General features: G+C 38.1%; 1 protein-coding gene across 1 annotated transcript in view; it reads right to left on the bottom strand.

Moving 5' to 3' along the window:
- Positions 1-10,770, bottom strand: part of LOC307118062 (solute carrier family 24 member 2) — a gene marked incomplete at both ends in the record, with an annotated part of 115,650 nt that extends 104,880 nt beyond the window's left edge. The window contains one exon of the mRNA XM_079803416.1: positions 9,931-10,770. Within this exon, the coding sequence (XP_079659542.1) occupies positions 9,931-10,770 (840 nt within the window). The remainder of the gene's footprint in view (positions 1-9,930) is intronic.
- Between the last annotated feature and the right edge of the window lie 4,501 nt (positions 10,771-15,271).

Genomic DNA, 15,271 nt, shown 5'->3' with positions numbered 1-15,271 from the left:
CCAAGGAGGATTGTATGCATCACAGACAGGTACAAGGGAGAAGACTGCTTACTAGAGGCAAGACAAAAAGTTGAGTAGGTAAGACAAATTTTCACGACTTATTTATTTACTTGTTAATAACAATTTTCTGTGGAATATGATCCGGTCCAGTCTGGTCTGTGTACATGGATCCAGCTTTCAAATAACAGACAGGGTCCGCGTCGGTTCCGGGTAGTACATTTATGGCATTTCTTGGTTCTGGTCGGTTCCGTGTACCACATTTTTATGGGTTCGGGTACAAATTTTTGGACCCGTGAAGACCTCTAGTTTGAACTTCCGTTTTTGCTGTAGCTCTGTATATTTTTATGGCATCACTGTTGTAGTCGAGTAATTAGCTGGTGAAGTGGATTTACTTATTTTAGTGTTAAAGAAAGTTATCATGAGTGTTTTTATGATTGTTTTTATGAAGTGAATGTCGTAACAAATGTCAGTAGACCGGGAAGATTCTAAAATGACAAACCATTAGACAGAACACAGCGCTGAAAAGTGGTGGGGCTACATAAGGTCTATAAGGAAAAATATAAATATAAAATATATTCTGTCCAGGCAAGTTTTCCCATCTTGTGGAACAATCGATTAGTGCAAAACAAATCCATTGCGCATGTGTGACCTGCGCATACAAAGTGTGCGTGATTACAAAAAAATAATGGCAGTGTAAGAATTATTTGAGCCTCATCAAAATCTCATTACAGCATGGCTAAGGGATAAAATGACTCTTTTTCTGCTAAATTTGGTGTTGGCAATTGGGAATGTGATACTTTTAGCTGTTACAACTCTAAACTAAACACAGTATGATGCACATGATTCTGCATTTAAGCTGCTGCAAGAAGGGTTGTGCCACTGCCAAGAACAAACACAGTTCCATATGCGTATTTAAAAAGGACATGGATAATTTCCCATGCAAATATGGTAGCCAATCATAACAGTGGGCATTTATGCTGTATTTAATAATATGTATATTATTTATATTATGCAAGGACATATATGGCAAGTGTTATGTTACCAGACATCACAATCCTGTGGGAGTATGTAAACTGCTGTTGAGGCCATGTGATGTACTAGAGGTAAATGCAAGGATGCTGTTTGCAATAATTGCAGCATTGATCCCAAAACCAGTTTGCTGAATCTGTGGATGTTTTGAGTTAAATGTGCAAAAATGTGTGCAGAGTGTTCAAATTAAAGTGATTAGATGTGTCTTACTGAGCAAGCAAAACCTTGAGCTAAATTCTAACTTTAGATCAACAGAAATTATTTGATTTGATAGGATTTATTAGACAAAAAAGTAGTGAAATACACTAATTTGCCAAGGATATAGCACAATAAAGTTAAAAACTTGTTTCCATTGTGGTCCTTGATGTAAAGCACAAACCTCACTCCTAGTGACTGGCATTGCATGCTATTATAAATACAAAGCTACAATACGTTTCCATCTATCAAAATTAAACATCCACACAATACACTAATACAAATTCATCACTAAAACATCCTAATAACCAACTTTTGACTTTCAAACTAAAACCAACTATTTTTGAAATACGTCTAATATCCAGAAGCAACTTATTCCACTCTTGAGCCCCTGAATATTGTAATACGACCATACATAGTTTTAAAACGATATAATGTAATATCCATAAGACGTTGCCTAGTCTTAAAACAATGTTTCTCACTCACCCTAGATAAATATGTATTCAAATATGAAGGAGCTCTTTTATTGATTATCTTGTGTACCATTTTTAGTTTAAGATGTGCTTTCTATTGGTAACCAATCAAGATGTCAAAAAAGGGATACATCAACATGCAACATGTAAAACTACTAAAACCTAAAACTAATTTTGTCATAGCATTAGTCTTACCTAATGTTTTCATAGCCTTACTTGCACCACTTAAATTATTGTCAAGGACACATCCAAGATAACTACAGTAGTTCTGTTTGATATTACACAATCCCCTACCTTGATAGACATGTTAGGGAACCTTGTTCAGTTTACTTTTAGACCCAAATAATATGGATTCTGTTTTACCTAAAAGCAATAAGAGTTTATTTTCAGAGAGCCAGTCTCTTACCTTACATAGCTCCTCACCTAATATAACTTATTTTGCCGACACCCTTGTCTGAAACCAGTAAAGCAGAGTCATCAGCATATAAAAACAAATTACAATCACAAACTGCTTGTATAACATTTATGTATATGAGGAATAAAAGGGGGCCAAAGACACTTCCATGGGGAACTCCATTAGTAATAATTGTTTCCTCAGACAGAATCTCATCAATTTCTACCCTTTCAACTCTCTCAGTTAAATAAGAGTTCAACCAGGCTATCACCATATTGAAAAGCCCATGACACTTAATTTATCTAACAGTATTGAATAACTTACTATGTCAAAAGCTTTTTGGAGATCCAAGAGTACCATTCCACACATTTTACCTCCATCAATCTGCTCTCTTATAAAATATGTTAAATAAAGTAAAGAAGTATCAGTCAAATAAGATCTTCTAAAACCTGATTGAAAATCATAAATTAAACCATTCTTGCATACATACTGATACACCTGTTTATACACAATCTTTTCTAAAATGTTTAAAACCACAATAAGAATGTAGACCGAACGGTAATTGATTGGAACCTGTTCAGTACTTTCCACAAAGATTTAGGATCGTTGTTATTTACTTGAATTTGTTCCTTTATAAAATTACGTTTTGCCTCCTTTGTAGTCTTCTGACCTACATTTCTAAGTGCTTTACATTTTTCATAATCCTCTTGTTCTCATATAAATCAAAAGACCCTTATTCCTGCTGATTCATCCAAGGTCACCTGTCTAAGGGGGGGCAATCCTATCCACTACTTTAATAGATACAACTTTAAAATGTTTCCAAGCATCATCAACTATTGAGGTATTATGTATGCCATTCCATTTAAAGTATTTAATTATATCCCTTAAAACTCATCTTTGATCACCAAAATTACATATTTAAATGTTTTACTGTGAACATTTTTTTTTGTCTTTATTCATGCCTTAAAATAGCTTGAATGTAACTCTACACCCTTGTTTCATTCAATATACACGTAAATAGAGGTCACCTCCAAATTAATCGGCACCGATAGTTGATTGGTGGAACAATCGGTTATCTGCAAAAATCCACACCGATAGTTTTTCCGGGTTGTGTCCGTTGCTGGAGCGGCTGGAGAAGGGTGCGCTGTTATTACACAGTACGAGAGCTCTGAGAAGGGTCTGCTGGCATTATATAGCACGAGAGCGGCCTCTAGAGGCGAAATAACAACTATGAGTGACGCCTCGTGTTGTTTATATTACCACGTGAGGCGGCGCTGCACAGAGAGCTCTCACACATCAGATGCACGTTTAAAACACGACAACGAAACGGTATGAATACAGAACACTACAGTACTTGTTGCCAAATCATTATAAAGTAATTCATTTGTTGACTAGATGCTGCATTAACAGGTAAAGAACAGCAGTCGACGAGGCTGAGAGGACGCTAACATTAGTAGTACCTCAAGCAGTTAAAACAATGTGATAAAAACACATGCAAGTCCGACCCAAATGTTGCATATATAAAATTAGTGTTGTGAGAAAGCAAACTGTATTAACATGCTGCCGACAGAAACATAAATAAAGCAGAAGCGCATGTTTTTTATTAGATAATCGCCTTCTAAAAAAGCTGACTGTTTGGTTTTGTATGAAATGGTAACACTTTACAATAACATTCCATTTGTAACATTAAGTAAGTTTAATAACTGCTGTGGAAGTATTGTTAATTGTTAGTATGTTAATTTCAACATTAAATTGAGTTTGAATTTGTAATTTACCTGGTAACCATGGTTTATGCACTATGAATGAACTAACATGAATGATCAAGGTACAATTGTATTGCTCATATTAATACATGTTGTAAAAATGTATATTGCATAATGCTTATAGTTCATGTAAGCTAATACATGTTGCATAGGGACTTGCATAGTGTTACCAATGAAAATGTACATGCATGTATCTAGGTTATAGCTAAAGAAACAAATTTGACCTGTAATATTTAATGTTTAAATTATTTTCAGTAGAATTTGTTCTGTTAGAACGTCTCATTTTAATATTCATATTTATATGTTTTTAAGTTAGCACATTTTCATGGATCAGTACTGTTCTTTTATTTCTTATAATAAAGTTCAGCACTGTTTCACTTTTTATGTTTTTAATCCAGTATCCATTAAAAAGAACTATCGGTCGATTAATCGGTTATCGGCAAGTGTGGTCCAACCTAGTTATCGGTAAAATCCACTATCGGTCGACCTCTTCGCGGAACCATGAATATGTAAATAAGCCCCTCCTCCATGCACTCATACAGGCTTGCCTACAAGTTAATGTATCAGAATGGTAATGCGTTTTATGAATCACTCTCTACAATGTCGGACACATAACATTAAATAATATGATTAGCCTTTGGCTGGACTACGTTGTCAAATAGCAAATAATGTGTTGCTAATGCTACACAAACCATGTTCCCGTTTGCCATCTCAGTCTGCCTTCTAAAAATCAGTATGCTTAGAAATGCTTTGAACAACTTAGAGTGTCAGTGGAGAAAGGCATATAGTTCACCATAACATCATAATAAACATAATTCACCTGCTATATTGCTAAAAGTACCTGATTTTTCATATTAACAGAAAAATATATAGGGATAACCTGGCTTCTCTTGAGAGATATGCTAAAGTCTACCCGCACATTCACGTGATTGGTTACAAGGTAGTTAAGGAGAACATACTCAACAATTATGTTGACTTATGAATTTGCACATAGTTTGTCTTAAAGCCTATTAAAAACACCATATAGACATAAACAACATTACAAACTTTTTTGTTTTTTTAACCACAGGGGGTCTTTAACTCTCTTAAGTTGATCTTTAAATACTAATATTTGAATGATGTATCTGTAAAGTCCATACTGTTTTATGAGTACTACATTTTAATTTACTATGTTTCCTTATAGAAGAAAATATAGTTATCGCTAATGCCATATTCTATTAACTTCTTTTTGAAAATATATACTTTACATCAGACAACAGAATAAGATCTATGATGCTTTCCTCACCTTCCCAAAACTTTAGTAGATTTGTTTATAATTTGGGTTAAATTAAATAATTTATATAACGACTGCAGACCATCATAATTATTCCCTATTCTGTATGTATATCAGTATTCAAATCACCTATAATAATACATTCTTTTATCAAAGTATTACAATTATTTAAAACAATATTATTTATTTTTACAGTCCCTCGTAAAAATCTTTTTGACTTGGTGGGCGATAACAAACTCCAAACATTGGCTTAGTCATAGGTATTAACAAGTCCAAGAACAATATGTTCATGTTCAATATTAATATCTAATGCTGCCTTCAAGTGGATTCTCGGAATTTTCATAAATACAAGCTTCCTAGGTAAAAATTGCACATGAACGCCCTTCCATTAAGATCGCAATCACAAATTCAGAAGTGGGAATTTAAAAAAAATTCTGATAGCACGTGAAGGCAGCATAACACATTAAAATTAATGTCCGATACAAACACCCCTTCCTTGTCTGTTGTGATCCTTCCATATTGCCAGAGGTGGAAAGAAACTATTTACAAATACTTTTGTTACAGTACTTGAGTGCATTTTTCAATTTTTTCTACTGTAATATTATTTGATCGGACCTCTCACTTTCCCTTCTTTGTTTTTGCCCTTCTTAAAATATTCAAATGATCCTACATGGAATTACTTTTGAAAATTAGTATTAAAACAATCGCTCTTGGCAACAGCTTGTATGTTTGCTTAGCATAGCGTCAAACATGGCAATTTATGAGATTAATATCATGTTTGAAATAACTATTGTAGTCCCATGTGAGACAGAAAAAATATTTTTTTATAAAATTCTATGTCACAGGCTATGTCAATTAGCATTGGATTAAAGATAGCCTATACATCATTCTTATAAAAATACCCAATATCTGCATGTTATTCAGATGTAGTGATATCTGATGTCCATAAAAGGGATTTCCTGGAACGTCATATGTTTAATACTTCTATTAAATGTTATTAATAGGCCTACTTCTATGTATCCTCCATAGGTCGCATTTGAAGGCTGTATACGTCAACAAGGATGTCTTATTTAAGTAAAGTAACCATAATAAAATTGACTTCATCATTGTGAGGTTTAAAACAGTAATTTCTTTCTTTCTTTGCAATCTAACGGTTACTTTTCTTAAGTGAGATCACCTCGATGACGAGTGCAGCCTTCAAATGGGACTTCCTGAGGATGCAGTCTCCAAAATGAGACGCATGTGAATCTCTCCCTTGTGAACCTTCTGCATGAGGGCCTCCAGAATGAATGAAACAGAAATTAAATGAGAGTATTTAACGCTCCACATTGCTCACATCAACTCATTTTGGGTAATTTCACTGTATCACTTACTGATGATTTGAACCATATTTCTATTAAGCCAAAAATCCCCACTTTATCATTCTTAAGTAACCACCATTATTCATCATTCTTTGGTAATAAACACCTTACATTTAATGCACAAATTAGGGCTTTCATGATTATAAATTTGGCTGACGATTAATTGTCTAAAAAATAATGGTGGAAGATTAACTGCCAGTTTTAAGGGCTTTGGCATTTATGACGATTAATTGTCTGTTTTAGGGCTTTGTCATACCATTTTTGAGGCTTTGTCATACCATTTTTGTTGTGCTTCATTCATTAATTTTAATTAATTTAATTTTTTGTAGGTTTTGTTGGCGTAAGATAATAATACTGAATACTTCATGAAGCTTCGAAGCGTTATGAATCAGCGAGTCGAATCATGATTCGGATCGCGTGTCAAACCGCCAAACTGCTGAAATCACGTCGCTTTGGCGATCCAAACTGCTGAATCAACTCACTGATTCATAACGCTTTGAAGCTTCATGATGCAATGTTTTGAAATCAGTCATCACTATATAATTTTTTTGCGCACAAAAACTATTCTCGTCGCTTCAGAAAGTTATTGTTGAACCACTGTAGTGAGATGGACTTTGTAACGACGTCTTTATTACCTTTTATGGGTCTTGAGAGTGTAAAGAACATTGTGCCAATGTTTTCTGAGTCATCGGATTTCAACTAAAATATCTTCACTTGTGTTCCGAAGATGAACGGAGGTCTTACGGGTGTTGAACGACATGAGGGTAAGTAATTAATAACTGAATTTTCTTTTTTGGGTGAACTAACCCTTTAAAGCAACATCGTGTCTCAGTGCGCAGAGCTGCGCAAGTGCGTATTGAAAAGTTCACGGCTCAAAGAGAAGAAATGTAGAGCGCACAAATCCTAATGTATCTGTCCAACAGATTAATTGATCATTTGTTTCTCCGCAGTTTTAAATTCCAGTTATTGTGCATTTGATGTCAATTAGTAGTCCTGGTGTTGTGTGATCTTACATAGACACCCGGTAATATGACATGACCCAACAAGATAAAGTAATATCATATCAAGTATTATAATGGGAATATATCATTTTGGAGAGAGCTTTACCTTGCTGCTGACGGTCGTAACAGAATGGGATGCGTTGTTTGAATGCTGAACAGAGAATGATTGACAGAAGCAGCGGAGGAAAGACCATGAACTTTAATTTAACGATGTAAATATTCTTCTGTCACTCACATAAGCTATGGAATGGCTTTGAATATAGTGCACGAAAACTTAATTGGTGCTTGTCTATTTCTTTTGGTATATATAACTCCCCCTTGTGCCATAGGCCTATAAAATAGCATAATAATCAAGGTTGTATGAAACAACCGCAGTTAGATCAAAGAACCGTGATCGGACGGTTATTTAATTATCGCAACAGGCCCAGCACAAATGTAAACCTTTTACATTAAAATAGTCTTCAAACAAATCGTCCAAACCACTTGATGCAGTAAAAAGTCTCTTCAACCGCTGATCCCTCTGTGTCCTCAGCTTGCTTCCGATCCACAACAAATTCTCCACACCACTCCCCGATAGCCCGCCATGACTAACTCCCCTCTCCAAACTGGACCCTGTAGCCAACTCAGCACGCATCCCAACCACGCTGTCATCCATACAAAGGTAAGGTATGTTATTAAACCTGATGATAATATTTGGCTCCATATCTCTGCTTGATACTCATACCTGCACAACAGCAATATTTCGTTCTGCCAAGCACTAGCAAAACTCGACCTTTGTTCGAGCCAGGACAAACTACCCATTAGGACCTGGACATGTGTGAATGTCACCTGACAATAACAGACATAGGATGATAATGAATTTTCCGGCATCGGGATTGTGTTTTGAGATGAAGGGCCTGGACGAGTGCAGATGTAAAAGATGTAACAAATAATGCTCCATCCGAAACCGATAGGCACCACATGGCAACATTCTTCAGATAAAAAGCCGAAATCACAATGCCAAATGCACCTGCCGGCATGCTACCGGAAGTGCGATTTTGTGCGATTCCGCGATACTTCTTAGATTGCAGGGAGCAACATTTTCTGTAAATTTGCTGGCACATTGCTTAAACACCAAATGACATTTGTGATTAATAAAGCAACCTGCATAGCAGACTATTTTAATGGAAGTTCCTTTAGAAATTGTGAATCTTCTCGTCTGGTGCTCGAAGATTCTTTGAAAGCTGCAGTGGTTAGGGATTAGGCTCAAGGTTCAACTGAGGTATTAGATCATGATTATTGTTAGTCGAGGCCTCGTTGCAGTAGCGGAGACAATGGATTACGCTACATAAAGCCTGTAGGATTATTTCAGCTGCATCCATGGCTACCGTATCACAAATGAAGAGCTTATGCCTACATGGACAACCAAAACACAGGAAACTGCAGGAAAACTATATTCACAGTCATGCATGAATATATGCATACGTGTCTGAGTGTATCCCATAAAGACAACTTCTACCTGTTGCCTGGCAACATTAGAGTGCTGACTCGGGTCCAGAATTGTGTATTTAGAATTTATATGTCTCTTCATCATCCTCAGGATCTCTTGTGCATGCCGACCACTCTATGTTCTGCTCTTCCCCACAATCCTGCTGTCCGGTAAAATAATGTTTCCATTCATGTCCACTTATTAACCAAATGTTAATTAACAAAGTTCAGGAGGAGGACGCTCAAATGATCAACCCAATCAGAATAAGAGTAGGCCTATAAATACTTAGCCGACTCTTCTGTGTTCCTTGACAGTTTTTTTCTGCATCCCTCCACCATCAAATGTCCAAATAAAATATGGTCCCCTAAACGTTCCGAGAACATCCTGAATGTTATGTAAAGGTCTGCCAAATAACGTCCCCGAACCCTTAAAAGAACTCCACATTTCAACCATTTCAGAACTTTCTGGGAACGTTACTAGGCGACGTCCTTGACACCAGCAGGGACGTTCTGGGAATGTAAAATTTCTAGCGGGGATACAGTAGATTTCCAGAAGCATAAAAGGAGGAGCGACGACAGTGAAGGACGAGAGAGGACCATGTCTGGACTATTTATGTTATGTTTTGGTTATGTGAGTGCAGCAGTTGTCCGTGATGTGATTATTTATATATTAATTAGTCAAATGTTCGCCGGTCCCCGCCTCCTTCGTCCATGAACTACTAACTATGCTACAATAATCATTCGTATTTTTCTCGTCTTCAAATGTTTGTCTTTTTGATTATGGGAACCCAGCTAGGTCATTGTTATATCTCCTATTACTGCAGTAATCCTGGCCAGAAATCACTCTCTACAATCAGACCAGAGGCCAAATTACTCAATCTTCTCAACCAGTCCCAGATTCAAAAAGGGGAGTCTACAGTGGTTGGACAGTCAGAGCAAGGAAGAGATCAAGAGAGCAAGGAATGTCAACTCACCTTTGGCTGGGCTTCCACTTCCACCACCTGGTTTCTGTTTGTGATGCCCTTGACAAGAGTCTCTACCGTCCCATTGAACTTCATGAAGACCACATAGGTGGCGTAGACAAGCAGCATGCTGATACTCTCCAAGTACGTGATGTAGTTATCCAGGAAGAAAACTATGAGCATAATGAGGCCGATTATGTAGAAGGTGACGTCCCTGAAAAGAGGCCACCACGTCAGGTTCAGGATCTCTTTCGAGAACACAGCACACATTCCAATGACGAACAAGATGTTGAACACAGCGGAGCCGACTATGGTTCCGATGCCCACGTTACTGTGGGAAATAAATACGCCGATGACAGAGGTGAAGAGCTCAGGAGCCGAGCCCCCGGCCGCCATGAAGGTGGCGCCCGCCACGTCATCTGAGATCTTGAGTTTCTCTGTGATAACTGTGAGTGCGGGGACAAAAAACTCATCGCAAACGATGGCGAGGGCAATGAACATGTAGATCATGCCGAACATGTGTAAAACAACAGCACCGCGCCGGCGGTCCTCCAGGCTGAACAGGTCAGTCGGATAGTCCCCTTGGCTCTCATTTAACTCTGCGGACGAGCGCATGGCTATTGGTGTGTCCTCCGTGAGGTTACTGAGGTAACCCAGGTGTGTGGATAGCAGTGTTCTGTGTGGGGCGTGGCTCTGTAGCCCCTCCCACTGAGCAGTAGAGTGCCACGAGGAGGCCACTGCACTTATTGCTACGAGACTGATGAGGAGGCTGATCACCCGCGCAGGCCTGAGTTTTCTCCACAAGCGCTGGCGGGCACAGACAACCTGACAGTGCTGCACGTCGGAGGCCATGGCCATTCTCTCTGTTTCAACGCTCATGTGCTCTTGTTACGCTACGGTTAGACAATAAATCTGTGGAATCCAGATGTCCTTCAGCACACCAGAGGCTTCCTCATATTAGCCTGAGAAAAATAATCACAGAGAAAGGGTGGGGTGGGGGTTAATCACACACCACACAAATCCAACAAGATCTATGCAGCCAGGTCAGTGTCCGTGCCCTAAGCATGTACGAGGGCACTAAGTAAATGGTGTGTGTGTGTGTGTGCACGTGTGAATCTGTGAGCATCTGCGATTGCTGACTTGCTCTTACTCACAGCTGCGTCTGCATTTTCAAGGTCACAGTGAAACAGCACAATGTCAAAAGCATGTCTGCATCCCTCTCATGCCCTACGCAGCAGTTTCACAGCATGCATCTTATATAACCAAAAATAAGACCTAAATAAGAGCTCAAATTCAGCAACAGCGATACTACTGGCAAATCTGACTGCCACAAAACATGTTTTCCTTATTATCTATACAAATGTTTTTTTGAAGGCATTAAATTATTAGAGTGCCACATAGCAATGCTTCTAAACACTATGGATCTCTCATTTCAGATCTACTCCTGCCGGTGTTGCAACACATTTCAAAGTCTCCTCTTCCTCACTAGGCTATATCAGCACTATTCCTTTCTCAATGATCATGCAATTAGAATACTAGAATGAATGAAAGTCATGTAGTCTGATTAAAAAAAGGTCTTATATTTACATGTATGTCATATTTTCTTTTAATCATATTAAAGTGACTTAGCCCATAAATTGTATTGAAGCAATTATGGGCTTAGTAGCTGGAAAACATATAAATGAAGGGCTAAGAGTTGTTTAAAAAATAGAAAAATCCAGAAAATATAGTGCAGGAGAAAGTGCAGGACAGAAACTGGATGTGTTCAGTCAGTTGGTAAGTATGATTAGTTAGCTGTTCTAAGTCTGCCTTAATTTTGTTTTATATAATACATAGTATTATTATTAATATTATTAATAGTTGTATTAATAAGTATAGCCTTACAACAATTAAAAATGGGAGTTGGTTTAATTTGTTGTATACTGATATTTGGACATATGTAGATAAATAAATAAACATACGTATTTCTCCAAACCCCTTACTATGCTCGTCGCGTTGTTATTCTCTCTCTGTCTCTCTCCCAGTCATTTGTCATTCACGTTGTGCGCATCATTCGGTACATTTCTCCATGCATGGCAATGTCACTTATAATTTATCATGTTTTTAATAAACGGGGTATGGCGGTCATACCTGAATAATCACCGCCTGTCTGACATGCAACATAAATGTCATTCTCATGACCTCTGAGCTCTGTGTGACGAAATGTGAATGATATAGGCTACATTTAAAATCGCGGAACAGTCAATAGTCTGATATGGTAAGTTCTGATACAACGCACCGTTTTCTACTCATAGGCTACTCTTAATACCACTAATGGTGCAGCATGTGCGGTGTACAACGTACCAATCCCGAACTGTATGATAAAGGCAAATAAACACATTGATAAACTCACTGATCTAATAAATGAAAAATTGTGACTTACATTCAGAGGTGATGGATGAACGCGACGGATCGGAGCAGCGCATGCAGCAGGTTGACAGTCCGCGTGCGTCCTCTCTCGTGCCCTCCAGTTATTTCTTTCCGACTATGATGATGATGATGATGTTATTTAGGGGCGGAGCTCCGAGAGCGCGTCTCTGTGTCCAATTTCATGCTTTTATTCCCGGACATTACCTATGGCGAGGAGCACTGAACAAACCGACCACAGCCCCTGTCTCTTTCTGTGTGTGTGTGTGTGTGTGTGTGTGTGTGTTTGTGTGTGTGTGTGTGTGTGAGAGAGAGAGAGAGAGAGAGAGAGAGAGAGAGAGAGAGAGAGAGAGAGAGAGAGAGAGAGAGAGAACGCGCGCGCACACACAGGTGTCGCCCACCACGATCCCGCGCAGCCGTGCGGTTCTGTGACATCACAATGGCCCGAGTGGAAGCGTTGCCGTGGTTACAGCAGTGGCGTTCTCCGACTCTCACATCATCACGAGTTTCGACTGATAGAAAAAGAACAAATCATCATGTTCACACACACAGATACTCCCCCTCCCATTCATAATTGACATTACACTGTATTATTTTTAAATGGCGCCTCTGGTTACTGTAACAAAGTACAGAGTAATTACATATTACATACAACTTTTAATACGTTATACAAATAAATACATATAGGCTATTGCATACAATGACAATATCAGAATAAGAATGTTTTAGCAGTAGCCTAATTCAATTTACAGGGATATGTGAAATGTGAAATGTATTTTATGAAATATAGGCTATGTCACAAAAAAAAGTGATAGAAGCCTTTATTGGCTTCATGTTGTGAGTTGTTGAGTGAGTTAATTTACACTGAGTGAGCTGACAGGGAGCTGACTCTCCATTTTTATTCTTTTAAAGTGGCTATGTTACTTACACTCTCATGAGACAAAAGTGTGTTGGGGTGTAGGAGTGATGCGTAGTCGGATTGTGTGTGTGTGCGTGCGTGCTGTCTGTTGTTTGGGAATGTTTATTCAAGTAATTGCTTTTATGCAATGTGCGGATCTATGCAGTAATTTTTTTTTTTTTTTTTTTTTTGCTGAATCTATTACAATTGCCCACGCAGAATCCAGAACACTCTCGCCCTCATTAACAGACACACACACACACACACACACACACACACACACACACACACACACACACACACACACACACACACACACACACACACACACATTATCGTCTCATTAAGTCACTGATTGATGGACACAATTCAGAGTGAGTCATGATTTACAGTCTGCTGTTAACTCACCTCTCTATCTATCTATCTATCTATCTATCTATCTATCTATCTATCTATCTATCTATCTATCTATCTATCTATCTATCTATCTATCTATCTATATGACAACATGGCGAATGTAGCCTATAGCCTACGTCCAGTAGCCTACATTCAACACATATTCATACTAGATATAGCCTACTCATTTTAGGGATCACAAAGTACTTATTCAAAATAAGTAGGCTACCTTCTCAAAGAGAGTATGCGATTTTCGGACGCAGTCCTGATCTAGGGATGGAGAGACGCACCCCATCCATCTCTGACTGGAGGCAGCACACAGATGCAGGACGCATTTACTCGAGGGAGCGCAAGAGACGGATGGGATGGGAATGAATGAGAAAGACCGGTGCATGAAACAGGCTCTTTTAAAATAACAATTTTAACTTGACACGATGCATTGAAATCACAGCGCTGCGGGATCATTTCACTCCCGTCAAACCAGTCTCGACGAAAATATTCTGAGTGCGTACTATGATAATCTACAGGCAGCGCAAAAATACGGACTGAATCCGAAATCGCCGAGGGCACTATTTGAAGGGACAGCCATTTGTAGTGGAACACACAACGGCTGTCCGAGTTCGCTCACTTGTTTTCATTCAACTGTATTTAGTGTACTAAAGTAGGCTATAGGGAATATAGGGATTGAGGGTTTAAGGGGCGATTTCGGATGCAGCCACGGGTTTTGGTGTTTTCCATTCAGCAAGTCTTCAGCAATATCCACCTTTTAATCAAGTAACACCAACGCCTTTCATTTTCTTAAGGAAAAAACATGTTATTAAGAAAATATTTGATAACTTCTTAAGAATTTCTCAAGAATTGTAGGCTACTTAAGAACATTCTTACGAACTTTATCTTTCTTTCTTCAGAAGATTTTCGTGAATCCGCCCCCAGAATTAGCGATGTCACTTTAACACGTTGATTGCAGTGGATATGTAGGGCCTACTTTTAACACGGTGTCTTTATATTTCTTTCAGTGCAAATCAACGCCATTTCAGTTACCATCACAGCTAAAAAGGGAACCTTCTCAGAAAGTTCTGGCAATTATTTCAGTCTACCGACCATATGGTCTTAACGTTATAAAAACGTTAGCACAAAAGCTTTTGAAATGTTTTGAAATCATTTAACAGGCAATTTGAACGTTCAGAGAGCATTCAGAAATAAGTTTCATAAGTTAATGGGAAAATTATCAAAACGTTCTGAGAACAGCTGGAATTGCTGAATCCTTTCATTTCTTTAAAATCCTCCATCTTTGTTGGTCATCATGGTGTGCGTTTATTTCCAAACTCATCTTCAGTGTTTCTTCGTTCTCTTAAAGAAAATCAGCAGGAACACGAGATGGTTCGAATTATAATAATATAGGCTATGTGCTTATTCCATTCTAAGATAATTACTTTCTTAATTGAATCTCGCAGATCATTAAATTTGAAAGCAACATGAAATGTAAACAGCACAAATCTTCTTGTCGATGTAATTACAAACCAAATGTCTAATAATTGCTTTTTTAGAAATTGTATAGGCTACTGCCGTTTCTAAAGCCTCACACTGTCCTCTAGCGGTGAGACAATAGAACTGCGTCTCCAGATAAAACTTAAGACAAAACTTTCAAATAAT

The sequence above is a fragment of the Gobio gobio genome (genome assembly GCF_949357685.1).
Source record: "Gobio gobio genome assembly, chromosome: 2".
NCBI classification, from domain to species: domain Eukaryota; kingdom Metazoa; phylum Chordata; class Actinopteri; order Cypriniformes; family Gobionidae; genus Gobio; species Gobio gobio.
This window is presented reverse-complemented; position numbering and strand designations above follow the sequence as displayed.